We start from the raw sequence: 21929 nt of genomic DNA on the forward strand, positions 1-21929 counted from the left end.
CATAAATTAAAAGAAAATTAAAAGTAAAAAATATAAATGTTAGAAAACTAAAGGTTTCAATCAATTTTAACAAATAATGGTTTTAAAGAATATGAATATAAGAAAATCAAAAGTCAAGAATTCATATAATGCTAGGCAACCAAAAGTCTGTTGTATTTATGTAATAAAATTAGAAAATATAAATTTAGAAGTTGTGTAACACTTTACAGTTATTACAAAATATTTGAATTTTATATATTTATATAATGAATATAATCATTTTGTATAGTTTTTAAACTCGTCAAGATTAAAGAATTGACCAATATTTTTTTGGTATATTAATTTTTTAATTATTTTAAATATATTTTATAAGGATATGTGTGATCTTACTAAATCTATTGATAGAGTTTAAAAACTTTATTGACCATTGTTACGCCCAAATTACCTTGCCAATGGTCAATTTGGTCAAGGCTTAATTAACGCAGTCATACCTTGGGGTCATCGAGATAAGGCAATCCCAAAGTGCCACATCATCTACTCCTAGGAAAATATTTCACCTATTGCCAAGAGAATGACTTGCCCAACACCTCATTGACATCCAATCAAAGTAGTCACTTTAAAACTGACCACCTACCTGGCATCCAACTTGTCTAGGACTATTAAATGTAGTTCATGTCTGCCTAGGATCATTAAATACAACTCACATCTACTCACATGGAGATGACTCCTTCTTGATCTGCACATAGACATCCCATTAGCTATCAACTGTTCTAGTCAAGTCACCATTCCTTGGTCTCATATATAAGGTAAAAGGATGACTAGGCATGTAAGAGATAACCTACACACCCAAGCTTTCCACTTTCTAAATTTTCCTTCACATACTTCACCATCTTCTTCCTCCTTCTATTCTTATTTTATCGTACCTTACCTTTAATACAATATTAACTTGAGCATTAGAATGCACCTTGAAGCGGCAACTCTAGTGCCCCCTAACAATTTTCCTTTACTATAGGTTCTAATTGTCTTCCTCTCAACCTCACCTCACTTCTTTCCAGCTAAGACATCCCAAAAACACTATCAATAACCATAAATGTGACAATTTTTCAAAATACAAATAATGGATACAATTGTTATCTTGTAAAGGTTAAACTTTTATGTTAGTATGACATGGCATAATTTGATCAATGGATCTATGTTATATTAGCTAGGATTGAGAAAAAAAATCAAAAATAAATTTGATTTGTAGTTTTTATTTGATTTGAATTGAATTTTATTGTATCTAGTTTGATTTTGATTTGGTATTTAGTTTATGTTTCATAAGTTGAAAATCATAATTATCTAAGATAAATTATTTTTTATTATTTTACGCTAATTTTTAATTTTATAAACTTTAAATTAATAGTTTATTTTATATCTATACAAATAAATTTAAAAAATATAAAAGCTATAAATTTTAATACATCTCAAAATTGACAAATATGTGAAATTTTATTCAAATAAACTAAATTAAAAGGCTTATTCTGATTCTGTTTCCTTTTGATTTTTTTAAAAACCCAAATACTGAACATTACCCACAAATTTTTTCTAAAACCAAGACAAACCAAAGTGTTTTCAACACTAATATGTATGTCTTATAATCAGGCCATTAACCGACTCTTCCATGCACTCGAAAGTTAAAAAAAAAGCAGCCGGCAGATATTAAATCCTGATTTTAGCAATTAACCTGAAAAGACAGGTAATTTAAGGATTAGAAAAAATTGAAAAAATTAAAAATTAATTTAAAATTATATTGTTTGATTTATTTTTTTTTATTTAATTTAGATTAAATTCATATATTAAATTTATATATTAAATTCGTATTGAATTTTGGATTAGTAAGTGAAAAATTTTAGAAATTGAATTGAATTATATATTTGTATTAGCTTTTATATATTTTAATTTTTTTTATAAAACAAAATAATTATTTCATATATAAGTCTAGTTAAATATATCAAAAATTATATAAAAATAATATATAAAAAATAAAGAATTAATTTAAAATTTTGAAGAATTGAATCAAACTATTAAAATTCAATTTAAATTAAATCGATTTAAAAAAAGATAGAAATTTGGATCAAATTTTAAAAATTTATAATATTATATACATTAACAAATAAATAGAATTCATTAAAGAATAAGGATGACAATAGAGTAGATATCAACTATTTTTGAGGTATTCATATTCGAATTGATTTAATATTTTTAATATCTGAATCTATTAAAATATTAATTTAAAATTAATATCATTATCTAAATTTTAATCTGTGTAAATAAATACTATTTGCTTAAATATTTGAATTCATTAAAATTTTACTTATATAATTTTTTTATCAAAATTTAAAATAAATATATTTTAAAATTTAAATTTAAATTCACTCTTTATTAATAACAAATAAAAGTTTTTTTGCTATGATTCAAAACCCTTTACAAAAATAAATTTTTATATATTTTACATTTGTATATGAGTAATGAATCCGAATACAAGTTCGAATATTTATTTTTATTTATTAAAATTTAAATAAATTTGAATATTAGATAATCAAAAAATACTATTTGTATCTTACTAAATTTATCACAAATTATAATTTTTTATTTAAATTTATTAATTATTTATTTATAATTATTTAAATTCAACATATACAAACCAAATAATAACGAATATCTATTTATTTTCTTTCTAATAGAATCCCTTAATGGAACATGTCAATTGCTTGACGCAATACTTTTTCCTTTTTAAAGAGAAAAATAAGTAAAAAGCGAAAAACTCAGCAAGGGCAAAATTGTGAAGAAAATTTAAGAAGAAGAGCGAAAGAGTAACGGTGGCATCGTAGTTTCCCACAAAATCGATGTCGTACCAAAACAAAGGGGAAAAGTACAAACTCTTTCCCTTCACAGTTGGAGGGACGCAAAGACAAACAAACCAAGAGTGTTTTTTCTTTTTAATTTTTATTTATAATATTTATAGTTAATCATTTATACAATAATTTATACTTATATTTATTTATTTTGTATTTAATATAAAATAAAAAATTATTATATTATAATTTATAATAATAATTAAATATAAAATTTATTTTAAATTTATATAATTTTTTATTAAAATATTAAATTATATCGATTTTATATCTTTTAAAAGCTAAATAACTAATATTATCTTTAATATTGTGAAATATATCAAGAAATAAGATTTGGTTTTATAAAAATAATAAAGAGAATAAGTATAAGAATAGGAATAAGAATAGGACTAGGAAAGCCTCTCATTTCGCCCATCCTATTTCACTCCTCTTTTTGTCTGAACAATACAAAAGCCCCAGCTCTTACCTTCTCCTTTAGCATTTTTTTTTTCTTTTCCTAGTCAACCATTTTTTTTCGCTGTTTTAAGTCAAAGAAATGGCAGAGGAGAAGAAGGCCCAAGCTGCTGGGGTTTGGCCAAAGGTTAAGCCTTTTGTCAATGGTGGTGTATCTGGTATGCTCGCCACCTGTGTCATCCAACCTATCGACATGATCAAGGTTTTCTTTCATCTTTACCTTCATGTCTCGTTTCATTCCTGGTAGATTGGCTCTTTCTTTTTCCTGTCCGTGTTAAAAAGATGCTACTTTTAATGCCAAATATGGGTTTTTTAGATCTGGGATTTGCTCGGATTTCTTTCGGTTCTTTTGTCTAGTTTGGTTGGTTTCGTATGGGCTAATGGTCGTTTGTTGTTTTGGCTTGGTGTAGGTGAGAATCCAACTGGGTCAAGGATCAGCAGCAACTGTCACCAAGACCATGCTTAGAGAGGAGGGTATTGGTGCTTTTTACAAGGTTATGTTCTACAACTTCATTCAAGTTTTGATTTCTTTCTGAGTCGTATGTTTGATTGATCTAACTTTTTCAGGTATTAGATTTTGTTATGGACTTTTGACATCTGTCTTAGAAGCTGGATCTTTTATTTTTACATTGTTTTGCATGGAATACCATCAAGGATATTCAAAGTTTCGAGGTTTTCTACCTTAATATTCAATGATATATATGACATTATTTAGTGATTTGTGTTGTCAAAATATTGGAATTTAGTGCTCTTTCACGGGATGGAATATTCTTCTTGATTTTTTAATACTTAATACCATTTGAAAGCTGATATTTGCAAAAATACATGCTTCATTTTTAGTCCAATTATCTGGAAAGTGGGGCTGCAATTTTGCTCATCAGTGCTTTATACATTGAGACAGTGACTTTATCTTGCTGAAATTGTACTTCCTGTTTTCACAATTCAAGAATTTTGTTAGATGTTCTCAGTTGAATTCAGAAAATATTTCTGTTGTCAATGAGTCTGTCTCACTTAGTTATTTTGGGCAGGGGCTATCAGCTGGACTGCTCCGGCAAGCTACGTACACTACTGCCCGACTTGGATCATTCAGGTGAGTGTCTAAGAATGGGATAGAATGTACATGGTTGTGTGGCTTTCATTATACTCTTCAAGATACTTCTGTTTTTGTTCTAATGATCGATAGTTTTTCTTCTGGTGTAAACTTTATTTTTGAACCTTATTGACATTCGATTTTTGTCCCGCTGATGTAGTTTGCTTCTGAAACTAAACTTGGATTATCTATTTTGGTTCTGATTTAGCTTATGATTTCATTTCTATTGTTTTCTATAGAATTTTGACAAATAAAGCAATTGAAGCCAATGATGGGAAGCCTCTACCTCTATATCAGAAGGCTTTATGTGGTCTGACTGCTGGTGCTATTGGAGCCTGTGTTGGCAGCCCAGCTGATTTGGCACTTATCCGTATGCAAGCTGATGCCACTTTGCCTGCTGCTCAGCGCCGAAATTACTCGAATGCATTCCATGCTCTCTATCGTATTGTTGCAGATGAAGGGGTTTTGGCACTTTGGAAAGGTGCAGGCCCTACCGTAGTCAGAGCCATGGCATTGAACATGGGAATGCTTGCCTCTTATGATCAAAGTGTTGAGTTTTTCAAGGATTCCCTTGGCTTAGGAGAGGCTGCTACAGTGATAGGTGAGTCTTTCTGAGCAGCATGGATGTTTTAACTATTCTAAAGTCTTTCACTAAGAATCGTCACTAAAGGAAAAGGACTATATTAGGTTCTAAATTTGTTGTGTGAACATAACTTATCCCTAAATATTACTTTCTTGGTATAGGCAAATAGCAGAATCATTTTTTAGAAGTTATTGCTAACATAAAGAAAGATTGTTGAAACATGTTCTCTAGTTGGACTACCTCAAATACTTGGAGTTCTATAATTTTTTTTTTTTTTTTTTTTTGAGATTATGCTTTAAGCACATCCTTTTTCAATGTCATATGCATAAATGATTGGTTTCAATGTAATTATTTATCCTAACAACTACAGAGTTTTAGTACTCCATTTTAGAATCTTAAAGATTTACCTTGAAGCAAATAACTTGTTTAGGCTCTGTTTAACAGACGCTTTTCTTTTTGCTATTTAAAACAACAAAAAATGAGAAAAAGTTTGCTTCAAAATTCTGCCTAGGCATTGGGAATTTAGGGGAAACTTCTTGAACCATTGGTTTCCATTTTTTTCTTTATAAAACCAACCCCAAACTATTAGAGCCCCAAACCTTAGGCTAACTCTAAATCTTAACCTTAAAAGAAACTCTAAATCCTAACTATTGTTGATACCCCAAAACCCTAACTCTAGCCAAAACCTTAAACCAAACCCTAAATCCTAATTCTAAGCCCAACCCTAAACTAACCTTAAGCCTTAACCCTATATGAAACTTTAAATCCTAACTCTAATTGAAACCTTAAATCCAAACTCTAATTGAAACTGCAAATCAAACCCTAAACTTTAACCTTAAACCAAATCCTAGCACAAACCTTAAACCAAACTCAATTCGAAATCCTACTTAAATCCATACCTTGAACTTAAAACCTAGCTTTTTAAAAATAAGTTGGATCATTTTTCGTATTGTTTAGTTACCTCATGCATTCATAATGCTCGTTCATTGCATTACTTATTTATGTTAAAAAAGCATGATTTTCAAATGATAAAAAAAAAGTTCAAGATAACATGTTGAGTATAATAGTTCTTGGTACTCTATTTAGATTTTGGAGAGTTTCTAACAATTATTATATACAAAGAATTTTGTCTTCATTTTAAGAAATTATTATGATAAATCTTAAGTGAAAGAAATTATCTTTAAATTTTGCCTAAATGATGGGGAGTTGAAGGAATTTTCTTAACATTAAGGATTTTCATTGCATTTCTAAATAATTTGTTTTGTGTTTTAACAAATAAAATTGATTTTATAAAAATAAGGGGAATAAAGGATGCTATCATATTATAAGTTAAGAGACTTGTTTTAAATTTCGCCTAGATGTTGGTAAATTTAGAAAAGTTTCTCAACATTTAAAACTTATTTCAAATTAAGTTTTATTTTTTTTTTAAATTAGATAAGAATTAATTGCACAATGTTATTCATTTATTGTGTTTATTTGGTTATATTCATTCATCTTCAAATATTTACTTGCATTTATGTTACTCATCTTTTGCATAAACATTTTATGGTAAAGGATAGTTATGATTTTCGAAAGATTTTACAAAATAAAATTAAGATATCATCTTAAGTAAAATAAGTTTTGGTATTCTGCCTAGATGTTAGAGAGTTTCTAAGAATTATTATATAGAGAGGATGCTATTTTCATTTTAATGAACTATTACGATAAATCTTAAGTGAATGGGGTTTTCTTTAAATTTTGCTTAGAGGATGGAGAATTTTAGGAGATTTCCAAACCTTGAGGTTTCCATTTTATTCCTAAGTAAAATATTTTTATCTTTTACAAAATAAAATGATTTTACAAAAAGGATTACTTTTAGGTATTAAATTAAGACCACTTTTATCAAAGACTAGAAGGACAACAAATGTTTATAGGTGTTGTGGGGTGTTAATTCTTTCATACACCTAATTGTACTTTGGAACCCAAACTTTGTTTTTGTAGACTAAAATTGTCTTTTTGATAAATCTTAATTAATTTTAGGGTTTTATTAAAAGGATAAGTTTTCTTAGGTGGCCAATCACACTTAATTAAAAAAAATTAGTAACGACTCTTTGGAGGGGAGTTATGTTTATTGATTAAGCTATGATGCCTATATTTTTTAGGAAGTTTGGTTCAAACAACTCTTTCTACAGTTTCAATAATTTATTCAGAGAATTTAGCAGGATGATTGCTCTCCTTGCATCTTATTGTTTGTTAATTTGAGAACTGGTTTCTCCTACCTCATTTATATTTTTCTTTGCTAGTTCTAAAACATGTTGTGAACTGGCTTTAGTTTTAGCAAAAGTATGCTTTTGCTCTCTTGTCCCACCTTGATCAATGTTCGTTTTCCTTGTCTCAGGTGCAAGTACGGTTTCAGGTTTCTTTGCTTCAGCTTGCAGTTTACCTTTTGATTTTGTCAAAACGCAAATTCAAAAAATGCAACCTGATGCTGAGGGAAAGTATCCATACAGTGGCTCTTTAGACTGTGCTATGAAGACCCTCAAGTCTGGAGGACCATTCAAATTTTACACAGGATTCCCCGTATATTGTGTTAGAATTGCTCCGCATGTCATGGTATATACATTATATTCTTGTCCATTTGTGATTCTCCAATTCAACTGTAAAGTGAAAGCTTTTAGTAAAGAGTTTTTAGTTATCCCTGATGACTGGATGTTCTCTTATGCAGATGACTTGGATATTCCTCAACCAGATCCAGAGGGCGGAGAAAAAAATGGGGTTGTAGAGTTCTCAGAGAGGGGAATTAATGTTTTACTCCATTCATCAAATAAAATCTCTATTTTTGGCTTTGTTGTAATCTTTTTTTCTGGTTCTGGCAATTTCACACACCCTCAAAGTCAAACCATTTTGTTTACAAATTTTGAAGTGCATTTGAAGTAGGATCTTCAAAGTTCTCTTATTTTCTGTGGTTGAAGCAGAGTCAAGAAGTAGCATTTGAATCTGAGTTACTGATTTGAAAGTTCACAAGGAACATTACATTTAAGTAAAATAAATGTAAACTATAAATAGGTATTTGGGAATCTTCATCTGATACCAACTTCAATGCATTGAATCTTTACATTTCACATTTCCATTTTTTTTTTTTTAATTTTCTTGAGCAGTTAAGCTTCTTGAAAAATGTTGGTATCTCCCAGTATCACAAATGACTTTTTATTGTCTTCTCTAGTTGCTTATGCATACCGTGTCCTGTGAGATTCTGTACCATTATTATTTGGAGAGTATGGGTTTGAATCCAAGTTCTCTCATTGCGCTTGGCGGCTTGCAGTTATGGTGATCGGAATTGTATGATTTAAGTTTCATGTTGTCTGACAATTTTGAAATTCCAGTGCTTGGATAAGAATTAAAGTGGAATACTGGATGTGTTTAGTGCAGTTTCATGTATTGCCTTCCTGAATGGTAAATGCACAAATTTGATCAGCGTATTGTGTTATGACGTACACCATGTTTTATCTTTTCAAAAGTTATACAAGCTGCCTCCAATATTCTGTTTTCAATTTTTCACGAACCCATTTGTACGTCCGAACTACGATTTCAGGTATCTCTTCTTGCTAGAACTTTCAGCTTTTGAGTTAAAAGTTTCATCTAATATAAATTTTGTTCAATTTTATGCAATTTTATTGGTTTATTTTGCATATTGGTTTTTTACTAGTTATGTGCTACAACATATATGTAATTCCAAGAAAGAAAAATTTAACTCGTTAAACTCACCCGTATCCGTAGTGAGATGCAACTTCAAATTTAAGTTGCCATAGGACTCCTCCCCTTTGATAATTTTTATGGAGGTATTGAAGGGATTGAACATTAAGATTGACTGATGCAGGGGAATTTTAAAAATTTTCATTTCTCAAAAATAAAATTTCACAAAACAAATTCTAGATTTGGGTAAAACAAACATAATGGCTTATGATGGCTTCAAGAACTTTTCAAGAATTACCAGATCAATAGTTGTATAAACGTTTAGCCTTTAATAGTAATTTACACAAATAAAATGAAAGAATCCTTTCTAAGGAATGGGAGGATCACAAGTCGACAACTCAAACTAGTGAGTATGCCATATACCCTCTTTAGTTTTTCTCTCAATTGTGTTCTCAATACATGAAATTCTATTCGCTAATTTAATTCACTTATGATAGGAGGTAGCTTAATGATCCTTTTATAAAGGATGGGTTTAGCCAAGTCTCTAATCTTTTTGGGTTTGCATGAGACATTTACCATGTAGCCGAATTCACTTACGTAGAGGCATTAAGCCTTTACTTATTCCTTTGTCTTGGGGTTTTTTAACCTAATCCAAATTAAGTCCAATTTAATTTTAATCTTTTACAATATTTCTTAACGTGTATGACCCATAACATACTAACAATAAATACAAGTATTATAATTGTTGGTTCAAATTAGATGAATAACTAAATTTTCAATAGTCATTTTACATTTATAGATCATGATCAATGCTATCTATATTGTCATTATCCTTAATTGTTAAGAAATGTCAATGAAGCTTGACAATATATTCGTGCATGATCTTGTAGTATTATTAATATCATGTCATCATTTAGTATTTCGGTTTGCTATTGAGAATGGATTAATGTCTAATCTATTTTTGTCTAACTATATTATGTCTTGTCTTTTACATTAACTCTCTTGAATAAACTTTAGAATCATTTAAAACCCTTGTCCCACTTTGGCCAAAGACATAATAAAATAAATTTTTAATGATGAAATTTTCTATCACTAAAGTTTGATTTTCTGTGCTAAAGAACATTATTGACAAAATTTTTGTTGTAAAGTTTAAAGTCACAAAAAGTACTCCATCGTATGGGAAAATTTTTATTGGTAACAATATAATTTTTAGTGACAAATTTTTCATCGCTAAAACTTTTGGCCAGGGTATTAATTTTTGAAAAATACTTTTAGCGATGGATATTTTCATCAATAATTTATAAAATTCTGTCACTAAAAGTATTTTATATTTATTAAATTTAATTATTTCACTAACAATTTTAGTTAATAAAACTTTTTCCAATGAAAATTTTTGTTGCTAATAGTTACTATCGACAAAATATTTTATTGCTAATGATAACATTCAAATAGAAAATTATTTAATAATTATTGATAAATAATTTTTTATTTTCTATCTTATATATTTTCTCAAATTTTTAAAATTTTCTTTTTCAAGTAATTTCTTGAAAATTAAAATATGTTCAAATAGATACAAAATAAAATAAATAAATATACATTTCATTGATAAAAATAAAATAATATTCTTCAAAATTGTTCATAAATTCTAACTATATATGTAAGAACAAAAATATCATAAATTTGTATAAATATTCAAATAATATGTGCAAGCAAGTAGTTCTAATTCACAACAATAGAAGCCTACAAAATAGAGCAAAAATAATTATAATTAGTACCAAAAAGTTAAAATTAAACATGAAATAAAAGAAAGTAAAATTGTCAGTAAAATGTCACGATGTTTCGAGATTCAGGGGTGGATGACTTGAAAGTTGGATGAATGGGGAAATTTTGAAAACAAAGGCTAAAAATATTTTTAAGGAAAATTTCAAAAAAAAAATAGAGTCATTACCAATCTTTTTTTAAGGTGTGATTGGTTACCCAAAAATTTTATCCTTTCAATAAAACATTTAAAATGGGTTTAAAGTTTTATAGAAAGAACAAATTTGAGGTCTGCAAAATCAAAATTTAGATTCAGGAATCAATTATGTGTAAGGAAGGATTAGCACTCCCACAGCGCTCGATAAGTTCGAAAACGGTACCAATTGATTACATGCTATCTTTTAATTTTTGTAAAAATGGTCTTATTTTCTTAATGTTTAAAATTAATTCTTTTTTTATCAGAAACAAAAATAAATCAAATTTTAAAAACAAAACTTTTTTTGTTTGGATCAAGATGAAAATTCTTTAAATATCGAAACATTTTTTTCACTCTCTTATAATTAGGTAGAGTTTCAAAAATATTTCTAATTTAAGGGTTTTTAATTGTCTTACTAAAATCGAGATAATACCTCACATAAATAATAATCACCGAAAGTCTTCTTATAGTTAAACCTTATTTCGATGACTATATATAATCGAGATATTATCTTATTTAAAACTTTTTTTTTTGAAAACTCATTTTGAAAACCTATGCATGATAACATGAACATAATATATAATGAATGTATGATATGAATGACAAGGTATGAATGCATAAAAATTTATGAATGCAAATAATAAAGTAAAATGAAATGCAAATGCATGGTTGATTTGAGGTTTGGTTTAGTTTTGAAATATGGTTTAGGGTTTGAAAGGGGATTTAGGGTTTGGAGGATGGTTTAGGGTTTAGGAGGTCATTTGGGGGTTTGAAAGGTCATTTAGGATTTGAAAAGTGGTAAGGTTTAGGAGTTGGTTTAGGGTTTAGGGTTTGGGAAGTGGTTCAAAGTTTAGGGTTTAGGTTTTAGGGTTTAAAATATAGGATTTGGGGTTCATGGTTTAGGGTTTCATAGGATTTGAGGTTTCATGGAATTATGCATGTGAGAAAAATAAATTACAAAAATGTAATTAATGAAAAAATGAATGCCTGAAAAAAATATAAGAAGGAAGCAAACTAATTACAAACCTAGACTTTTATGAAATTAAATTACAAACAAGTTGTATGTAAAAAGTTAAGAGAAAAATGGATCACATATGAAAAAAATTTTTAAATTTGTTTGAATATTCCACCATTTATGTTCTTTGAAACCTAACCAATCAATATAAAAAATTACCCAAATCAACCCACAAAACAACCTTTTTATCCATTGGAAATTTGATTCAACACCTCAAAAACATGAAAATCATAATAAATACATAATTCAACACATGAATTAAAGCAATAACCACCCATAAAATGAAAAGTGAGGTTTGGCCAAACCAAGAACCTTTCATGCACTTCCATGACCACATTTGCATTCCATTTCACTTAAGCAAGCATTGATCATCACCATGTTCATCATTTAAAGGCATCTACATTATGAGAGAAGTTTTATCAAGCATCTAATTAACTAAATGGAAAAGAAATCATGGAACCAAACATTCAAAGCCAAACAAGATGCATATATCACATACAAGCTAAAATTTATGCAAATAACAAATAAACTTACCATTAATCATCACAAGCAACTTCTGGAAGCAAGAAAACAATGAAAAGAACCAAAATAAGGTTTGGCAATGGTGAAGGGAAGGTTGGCTAAACCTCTAAATGGCATCAATGGTGGTATTTAAGTTTCCTTGTTGCTTGATTTCTTACTTGTAATCAAATTATTAATTAGTTGGTTGAAAGTTGATTCAAGTTTTGATTAAAAAAAATAAAGATGAAGAACTACAAATTTCTCACAAAGAAAAAAGGAAAATCAAATAGAAAATGGTATGAAAATATGATGAATGTGTGATGAACAACAAGATAAAAAGTAAAGAAAATATACCTTCAAACTAGCAAATTGTCAAGATTTTTTTCTTTCTTTTCTTCACTTTTTTTTTGGTTTTTTTTTTTAATTTTTTCTTTCCTCTGTTTTCACTAGCTCCCCTATTCCAAATTGCAGAAAACGTGACATTTTTTGTGAAAAAGATGAAAAAATCTCTCCGAGATTAAATAGTGGCCATTAAACTCATCCAATGGTCCAAACAAAATTAAAGACATGATGTATTTGAACTGGGTTGGATTTTAAAGGCTTCACAAATGGTTGAAAATTGTCTAAACAAAATTAAATGTTTATAGTTGCCTTTCTTTGTATATTTTTTAGAATAAAAAATAATGCAAAGACCAAAGACATTGACTATGTCTAAGACCAATGGTTGAAGGAGTTTTATTTGTGTGTTATTTGTTTGTTTTCATATTAGGGGAGGGTATTTTTTTTTTCAAACATCCAAAATTGATAATGATCTAAACTAAACTACAAATTAAGAAATAAAATTATCAGGATTGAACCATAAGTTAAAATAGTAAGATGATTAGGACTGAATCATAAGTTAGGAACAAAATGACTGGGACTAAATCATAAGTCAAAAACAAAGTGATCGGGACTAAATCGCAAGATAGACAAAGTGATCAAAATTGAATCGCAAGCCAAGAAACTAAGACGATCAGAGCCTAATCACAAGTTGGGAAACATAAACTTTATGAAAATGACTCTTATGAATATAGGCAACAAATTTTAGAAATCTCATTTTGGAAAAGGCTAAAAGATTGATTTTGAAAAAGTTTTGAAAAGTCTTATTATGAAAAGTTGGGTTGCATATGAGGTCTTGAAAATGATTTCTTTCTTCTTTAAAGGTTTATTTCTTTCTTTGGTTCCTTTTTTTTTTTTTGGTTTTTTTTTTCTTTTTGAGATTCATAACATAGTCAAAGATTCAAAACCGAGAAATTCTAGATTCACATTAGAGAAAACGAGTCATGATTGGAAGACTTTGATTCACAACAAAGTAAACAATTCATAGTTTGAAAGACTCTAGATTTGCAACAGAGTAAATGATTTATAGTTTGAAGACTCTGAATTCATAGCAGAGTAAACAATTTACAGTTTGGAAAACTCTGGATTCACAACAGACTAAACTATTTGGAGTAATTTTAAAATCAATTTTCAAAAATTAAACTATTTGGTAAACTATAAAAGTGTTTTAAGGCTTGAATAACTTGAAATTAAATTGGTATCATTGTTTGAGTGGACGTTGTGAGAGTATTATAACCTTTTTCACGCGTAATCGCACTCTCATATCTAAATATGATTTCGTATACTAGAATTTACCATTTAAAGATATAAGTCTAGTTTGAGATTTCTCTTTAAAATAAAACAGATTTAATTAGGTGACCAATCGTACCTAAATAGCTATACAATCTCAATTACCCATTGTAGGAGATGATGGAACCATGATGAAGGAGTTAGTTCAAATTTTAGATAGGAGGATGGTTCGAAGGGGGAACAAGGTTTCGAAGGGGGAACAAGGTTGTTACGGAGGCTCTAGTACAATGGACGAACTCTTTCCCAGAAGATGCAATTTAGGACATTCTTTTTAAATTGAAAAAGAAGTTCTTGACATCGATCCTTTAAGGACAAGGATCTGCTTCAAATAGAGATTATTGTTGTAGGCACAATTACACTAAGCTGGACTCATTACCTTTATTTTACTTAGGCTAGTTTTATTTCCTTTTTTGTTGTTATGGCCTACGTCGTAAATGGCTTGTTTTCATTTTGTTTTCTTTACATTGTCAACGACTGTTGTCACCGTTATGGAGAGAAAAATAGAGTGATAGTTTTCGAGAATTTAGGAAGCAGCTGAAAGTTGTTGGCCAGCACAATAAGGGAGGTGTCAGGCATTCTGCGAATTGGAAATACAATTCTTCTCTCTTATTCTTCTCTGTTCTGAATTTTTCTTATTTCTATATTCTCACATTTTCTTGGAAAATCTTTTATTTCTCTTGCTCGTTTATTTTGGTTGCATCAAATTTTCACAATTTTTGTATTCCAAAGTCCATCGTAACCCTCCACCATCTTTAATCTTTCTTCACCTCTTTTTTTTTTTTTCATTCCGCATCATCCTACATCACTAACCACCATGAAAAATATCTTCCTTTTACTTTTAATTTGTTGTCTCCAAACAACCCATTGAAGGTACATGAATTTTGATTAAAGTCCTCCAATCAAACCTTACTCATGCTTGTCTTTGAAGATTTTGTTTGGATTTTTATCAGTTAGAAATGGGTAATATGAATTGTTATAAATTTATTTGAGTTTCGATTTGAATTTTGATGATTGTGCATGGATTTAAATTTTGATGAATAAGATGAGTTCAGACATGATGAATTTGTATGGATATTACAAATATAGATGAATTTGTTATTCATGAAGGCATTAAAAATTTTGTTTAAAAATTGTTGTTAAAATATGAAATATTCATGAAAAATAAATGAAAATATTTTTTGCTATTTTCATCTAAACATAAAAAATATTTTTCATAAAATTTTCTAAACAAATAAAAATATTTCCTTTTCACAAAACCGTTTTTTATTGAAATATCTTCCTAAAGCTATTTTCAGCTTATCGGAGCCTTAATGTTTTTTTCTAATTACTAAAAAAAAATAAGTTTCAGGTTTTCATCGAAATTCTACGATGATCTATGTATAAAGGATTACTAAAGCTATATCTATATATTGTTTGGAGGACAAAGAGAGTAGAGAGGAAAAGTGTAAGAGAGAGAGGGTGTATCCCATTTCTTGAGAAATTGTAAGACATCACCTTGTCATGTGCCACAAAAGTAGTTGAGGAATCGTTCTCGTCCCCATGTATCCTTGTAATTTGTGATTACAATAGACATAGATTGTGCCCAATCATCTATGATTTTTTCATAGTTTTGAAGAGGGACTTTTGTTAAGTCTAAATATGTACCTCCTTGAGAAACAGTTCGTTTGTTTAACGAATCGATAAAAGGGATTTCTTGCTGAGCCTGACTTGTTTGGCCAGAATCAAAAGTTTGTTTTATCTCATCTTTGATCTCATCCTTGTTTAGGTGAGAATATTTTTCCTTAAGATGAGGAAGATGTTGATCCATTATATTAGGATCTATTAAATCTGGAAATTGCCTTATATCATCAATATATGGGTTAGATATTACTTCGGCTTTTCTTTTCCCACGCGCCTCTGGTTGAGGGGTTGGAATTTCGGTTGGTTCTGGATCTGTTTGATCATCAGAACTAGCTTCTTCATCAGATGTGGTTTCATCGGATGAAGGTGGTTCATCCTTGACTACTGGGTTAGTAGCAAGAATTTCAAAATTATCTTCTACAATATCACTAGCCTCTTCACTACTGATACTGGTTGTATCATAGTTGAGCATATAATGATATTTGTATTTAAGAAAGAGGTATTTGTGTTCTTCATAAAGAGTCTCTATAGCATTAAGGTAATCAATCCATTGTTGCGGATCATTACAGTGCTCCATTTTTAATTTAAAATTCTCAATAAGATATTTATAAGAGTCAAAATCAAGTTGTTCTTGTTTCGCTTTTGCAGAGGTAGAAGATGAGGGTTTGTCATCGTTTATCATAATATTGCCATAGTAAAGTGGTCCAAAATCCTTAGATGTTTCAGGGGGAACATGCTTTTGGTCCATCTTTTCTACAAGCATATCTACTTTATCTTCTATATTATCAATTTTTACAAAAAGTTTATGAAAGAAAGAAGAAGTTAAATCTATTAAACCATTTACAGTTCTACTTATGCTAATATTACTAGATTCATACTTAGGATCTATATGCAAGTCATGATTATAAGACTTATCTTGATAGATACAAAAATTTTCTTCATAAGTTTCCATGTTCTGGTGCTTAAAACCGTTGTGCTATTCTGAAACGCTAACAACAAAAGGTAACTCAGGCCACAAAAGCCAGCTATCCACTCAGATATGTACGTATGAGCTTTGAAACAAAGAGCTTATGCAAAAGATGCAAGTAAGAGTAAATAAAATCTTACAAGATGAATAACAAAGAGATCTTTATTGTAGAACCAGCAATACAAGCTGTAGCAAACTTTTATACAAGACTGAGCTCTGATACCATTTACAAGGTGGTAAAACCAGGTTTGGATTAAAACTGGTTGATTCATTTGGATTTTTAAAGTAAAGATTTTTTTCGGATGAGAAAAATTCTAAACTTGGAACTTTCTGTTTTTCAGAAGTACTTGAAAGATTTTCGAGACACTATCCTTTTGGGATTGATAAGTCTGCGAGATTTACTAATCTAGGTTTAATTTTTAAATCAAAAGAGTTTGGTTCAAAATTTTCAATAATATTCGAATCTATCGGTTTGATAGAGGTATTAGTAGTATTTGTAAATTCATAAACCGTTGACCAGTTGATTGAAAGATCATGCGATGTTGTTTCGAAATCAGAATTGAGTATTTTGATTCGAAGACATAAACATTTTTCAATGTTTTCATCAAAAATAGAAATAAAAAAGTTTGGTTTAACTTTAAATAAAATGACTCCTACTGCTAAATTAGATTGGATTCCTCCGATTACAGCATTAGCAGGGTTTTGAAAACGATGGTCCATTAAAACAGCTATTATAGGAATATCCTTTGTGGATAAGAATAGTGGTTTAATGGTGATCAAAATCATACTGATATGGATGTATTTGACCTTGGGGTATTTAGAAAGAAAATTGTTTATTTTTTTTTTGGTAAAAAGAGAAATTTCTACTGAACCTTGTTTAGTGTTAGTAGCGACAGTATCACTAGATAGTTTTTCTATATGGCATTCAGACCAAGGTTAGAACTTTTTAAACCAACTTGTCTTGTAAATCTCATCTGGTTTGATGAGTTTTAATTCTTTAATTTTATCATCAGAAATAAAATGAGTTTTTCTCATAATATTTTTTAGTTTTACCATACCTTCTTCGTTGGTAGTGGTTGTACCTGTAGAAAAGAAGACTAAAATATTATCTGTGTTAGATTCAGTATTCAGCATAAAAATAAAATGAGATTCATCATCAGAAGAACTATAATCAGTTTCAGAGAAAACTTCATAATAAATTTCTTCATCAGATAATTCTTCAGCAAAACAAATTTGAAGAAAACTTTCATCAAGTTTTTTGATCATTTTCTTCCCACTTTTTCCTTTGTTAGGACAAGCGTTTGCATAGTGACCTTCTTGATCACAAAGAAAACATTTACAAGTATTTTTAGAAGATTTTTTCTTCTTTTTAACAACAAATTTACCTTTTTTAGGTTTAAAAGTCGTAGGTTTCCATTTTTTCCAAAAATATTTACGTTTTTTCTTAAAACGAGATTTCTTTGAAAAAGATGGTTTGTTACAACCGAATTCAAATTCATTTTCCAAAATCTTTGTACATTGTTTATACGAAAGTTTAGATTTTACCTGTTTTGCAGCTTTTTGCTTCAAACAGTATTCTGTTACTTGGGTCTGAACGTAGTGTATTCTACGTCCAAGAGTATCATATAGTTTTATACTGGGATTTGCAGCATGAACAGTTTTGAGTTTTAACTCAAGGTAATTTTGAGAACTTAATTCATCCCATGGTGAGGGAAGTTTAAGAAAATATTGTTGTAATCAAAAGTTGGAATGTTTTTCATCCAATTTTTGATATTCAGAAAGATATTTTTTAGAAAATTCATCTAAAAACTTTATATCAAATAATTTTAATTTTGATAAAATAAATTGAGCTTCTTGAGTAGGATCCAAGGATTCTGTACTATCGTAAAACTCATTTTTCAAGATTTGGGTTAAATCTTTCAAAAGTTGAGGGATATTATCGACAGCTAACAGAGAGGACTTCTAATGTTCTCCGAGGGTTATTGATAGAGATATAATCCTTAGTTAGGATTAGTGTAAAAGTTAAATCCTTGGTTAGGATTTGTAGAGATCTGCGGTTTTGGAGAAGAAGGAGTAGAAGAGGAAGAAAAAAAAGAGGATTTTTTACTTGGTTTCTTCTTGACAGTTCTCTAGCCACTAGTATCATGGATTGGGTGTTTTCCTCGATCCATGAGGTCTACTTAGGAAGTTTGCAAGGAGATTTTTGTCTCCGTTGATGAACTCTACCTGAAAATGATAAGAACAAAGAAAATTGTACCACCTAATTCACTTGGGATTATCAGAAAGCTTTTTATTTTGGAGAAAATTTTTGACTGCTTGGTTATCTGTTCGGATAACAAAGAACTTCAGGGCTAAATAGATGTGAAATCGCTGTACACCATTTTTTATGGCTAATAATTCTTTTTCAAAAATAATATAATTTATTTCGTTCGGTGTGAACTTACCAGAATCATATCCACAAATCAATTCATCTTTTTTATGTAGATTTTTAGCTTTTAAGACACATCCTCAATGTTCATCACTGGCATCTGTCTCTAAAATTAATAGGTCACCTTGTTTAGGTATATAGACCTTAGGTATAGTGGTTAAATCTGATTTGATCTGTTTGACAATATCAGAATCGTTAGGTGTCCAGACAAAATCATTATCTTTACGCAATTTACGCAAAAGATAGCTTTCCTTTTTGGAAAGGTTTTTGAAAAATTGCCTGCCATAATTAAGTATACCTAACAACTGTTGTAGCTGTTTGACATTTTCCAGGGCTTCTGAAAAGTCTCTGATCTTGGAAATAATGTGATCCTGCAGGGTTAGTCCGTTGGCAGAAAGATTAAGACCAAGAAATTCAATTTCGATTTTTTCAAGTTCAACCTTTTTGGGACTTAAAATAATACCGTGTAAAATAAATTCTTGAGCAATGAGATTCAGGTGTTTCCTGTGCTCATCTAAAGTATTAGAAAATATCAAAATATCATCAATATATACACAGCAAAATTGTTTATGTTTGCTGAAAATATTATCCATCCAACGCTGAAATATTTGAGGGGCGTTGCATAGATCGAAAGGCATAACAGTCCATTGGTAATGGCCTGCTGGTGCACTAAAAGCAGTAAGAGGTTTAGAGGTTTCATTGAGCATGATTTGCCAAAACCTGACTTACAATCAAATTTAGAAAAGTATTTAGCATTTTTTGCTAAATTAATTAAAACATCTTTTCAAGGGATAAAATAGCCATCAAAAACAAGATTTTGGTTTAATTTCTTGTAATTAATAACCATACGGGGTTTACCTCGTTTAATCTCAGAATGGTTTCTTACCAAAAATGCTGGACTGGAATATGGACTGGTAGTAGGTTCTATCAGACCTTTGTCGAGCAATTCTGAAATTTGAACTTCAAATTCATCTATATCCTGTTTGGTATAGATCATTGGTTTTACTCGAATAATCTCTTTTGGAGATTGAAGAGTAAGTTCACAGTATCTTGGACTACGCTTTCAAAGCTTCAATGGGTCTTCACTGAAGTTTTCCTACAAAATTCTATAAAGCCAATGTTTTTCATTAATAGCTTTAAGTTCAGAAATATGTGTTATTTCTGGTTGAAAACCATTATCACAAACATGATTGTGCTTGGATAATAAAGGAACATCTATTGATTTTTTGTCAATAGTAAAAACAAGATAATCAGAAAAAATTGAAAAGGGTAAATATTTATGTATGAAATTATTTCCTAATAACATGTCTCCATGCATATTGGGAAAACATAATATTTTAGGTATAACGAATTTTATATCGTTTAAGGCAATAGGTATATTTTTTGCCTTCAGGTTAACAATGGTTTCTTTACCATCGATACCGACTATTATTATAGGATGCTTCATAGGTTGCCATTTGGTTGACGGCAAAGCATTAGGTCGATAGCTAGAGATTGTTGCTTCTGTGTCAATCAAAATATTCAAACTATAGTGTTTATAGTTTTGAAAATAAAAATAACCTTTAACATAAGTATAATATCTTACTTTGTTAGCAAAAGATATTATTTCTTTAGAGATGCGAAAATTATTTATAGAATGAAACATTTTTATATCTTTATGTCTAGGTTTTCTAGAAGAAGAAGTATGTGAGTTAATCACAGAGTTAACAGAATGATAATGGGTTTGATTATCGACTGTACCTTGCTGAGATGGATTATCTCCGGCAAAAATAGGAATTTGAGCAAATTCTGTATTACCTGATTAGCGCATACTATTTGCTCTTAGTAGGGTTTCCGTACTGTTGGTACCATGAAATCCTGAAAAAAAACTTCGATATAGAGTACAAAAAGATTGGTTACTAGTTATACTCTCAATATCATCATCTGTTTGATGTTCAAAAACATTTATTGGGGTTCAATAAATCTTTTTACAAAAATACGTCTGCCATCAGTCCAACAGGCTATTTTTGGATAGTCTTGTTTGGTGGCTAAATGGAAAAAGAATTTTGCTTTGTCCATAAGGTCAGTTCCGGTTTGGAAGTGATAAGAGTTTGGGTTGGTATATTTAGAGATGATTTTGTTTAAATCATCAGAGAATTCAATGTGATCTGTGGGTGGATCAAGTATATCATAGGGTTGAAGAAAGTGTCCACCAGATATGGTATCAAATTCCCATATTTGATAGGATTGGTAAAATTTTTCTCGTTGAAAGGTACCCAAAAAACTATATATAATAAAATGAACGTAAAAAAGGTGTTTTGACCATTTTATACATTCGATAAAGCGGTGCTTTATAAAAGCTAAAAAATATTTTAAAAGGTGAAAAGAATAATTTTGTACTGTTATTTGTCCAACTAAACCAAGTTCAATACTTTTTATATCAAAACTTTCGTGGTCAAGTCGAAACTTTAGTTTAGGTATGTACTCACCAAAAGATGTATTATACATATATGTAGAAGTATAATAATCTGAAAATTTATCAGCCAACAGTTTTTCTATTGACTGTAAAATAGAAGAATTAATTTACTGAAATAATTCTGGGGTTAAGAATACCGCAGCTTTTTCGAAGAGAAGAATTCTTTTAAGCTTGTTTAGCTTAGAAGAAACAAAATTATCTTTCTCAAAATATTCACATAAATTCAAGAAATTATTTATTTCTTGAAGACTGTACTGGTTTTCTTCCAAAGCAAAGAAATCAATATCTTGCTATTTTAGCAGATTTGTTGATAGAAGACTTTGGAAAGCTATTTCTTTAAAAGTCTGAAATTCTTTAGCCTGTTTGACTAAGAAATCAGCTAAGTTGGTCATTCCTTTGCAAAAGCTAGTTTTGTTTTCTGAAAGATGGGATTTCCAAACTTTGTTTAGCATATTATAGACTTGTGGTTCAAGTCCTGGATTGTAAAAATCTTTTATCTCTGAATTAGAGAATTTTGTTCTTTCCAACAATTGTTCTGTGAAAGAAACGATTTGAGAATAACTCATAGGAATCCAGTCGTTTGGATCTTGAACAAACTGTGAATATTCTGGTTGAATTCTCAAGCCCCCTTATTTTCAAAATATTGACTA

At 29.5% G+C, this 21929-nt stretch overlaps 1 protein-coding gene across 1 annotated transcript; it reads left to right on the top strand.

Annotated features, from left to right (window-relative positions):
* The first annotated feature begins 3234 nt into the window (after positions 1–3234).
* Positions 3235–8100, top strand: LOC111301802 (mitochondrial dicarboxylate/tricarboxylate transporter DTC-like). Its single transcript, XM_022897776.2, has 6 exons — positions 3235–3528; positions 3737–3820; positions 4355–4416; positions 4656–5017; positions 7377–7591; positions 7704–8100. Exons 1-6 carry the CDS (start codon positions 3409–3411, stop codon positions 7758–7760), a joined length of 900 nt encoding a protein of 299 aa, XP_022753511.2. The 5' UTR covers positions 3235–3408; the 3' UTR covers positions 7761–8100.
* Positions 8101–21929: the final 13829 nt, after the last annotated feature.

Source organism: Durio zibethinus, chromosome 15 (genome assembly GCF_047325235.1).
Source record: "Durio zibethinus cultivar Kanyao isolate XHJ-2024 chromosome 15, ASM4732523v1, whole genome shotgun sequence".
NCBI classification, from domain to species: Eukaryota; Viridiplantae; Streptophyta; class Magnoliopsida; order Malvales; family Malvaceae; genus Durio; species Durio zibethinus.

Bases quoted from the DNA above. Each gene is read 5' to 3' on its own strand.
- LOC111301802 (XM_022897776.2), top strand. From the start codon at position 3,409: ATGGCAGAGGAGAAGAAGGCCCAAGCTGCTGGGGTTTGGCCAAAGGTT. The intron at 4,417-4,655 runs GTGAGTGTCTAA...TGTTTTCTATAG, and splicing joins GCCCGACTTGGATCATTCAG to AATTTTGACAAATAAAGCAA. The intron at 7,592-7,703 runs GTATATACATTA...TCTCTTATGCAG, and splicing joins GAATTGCTCCGCATGTCATG to ATGACTTGGATATTCCTCAA.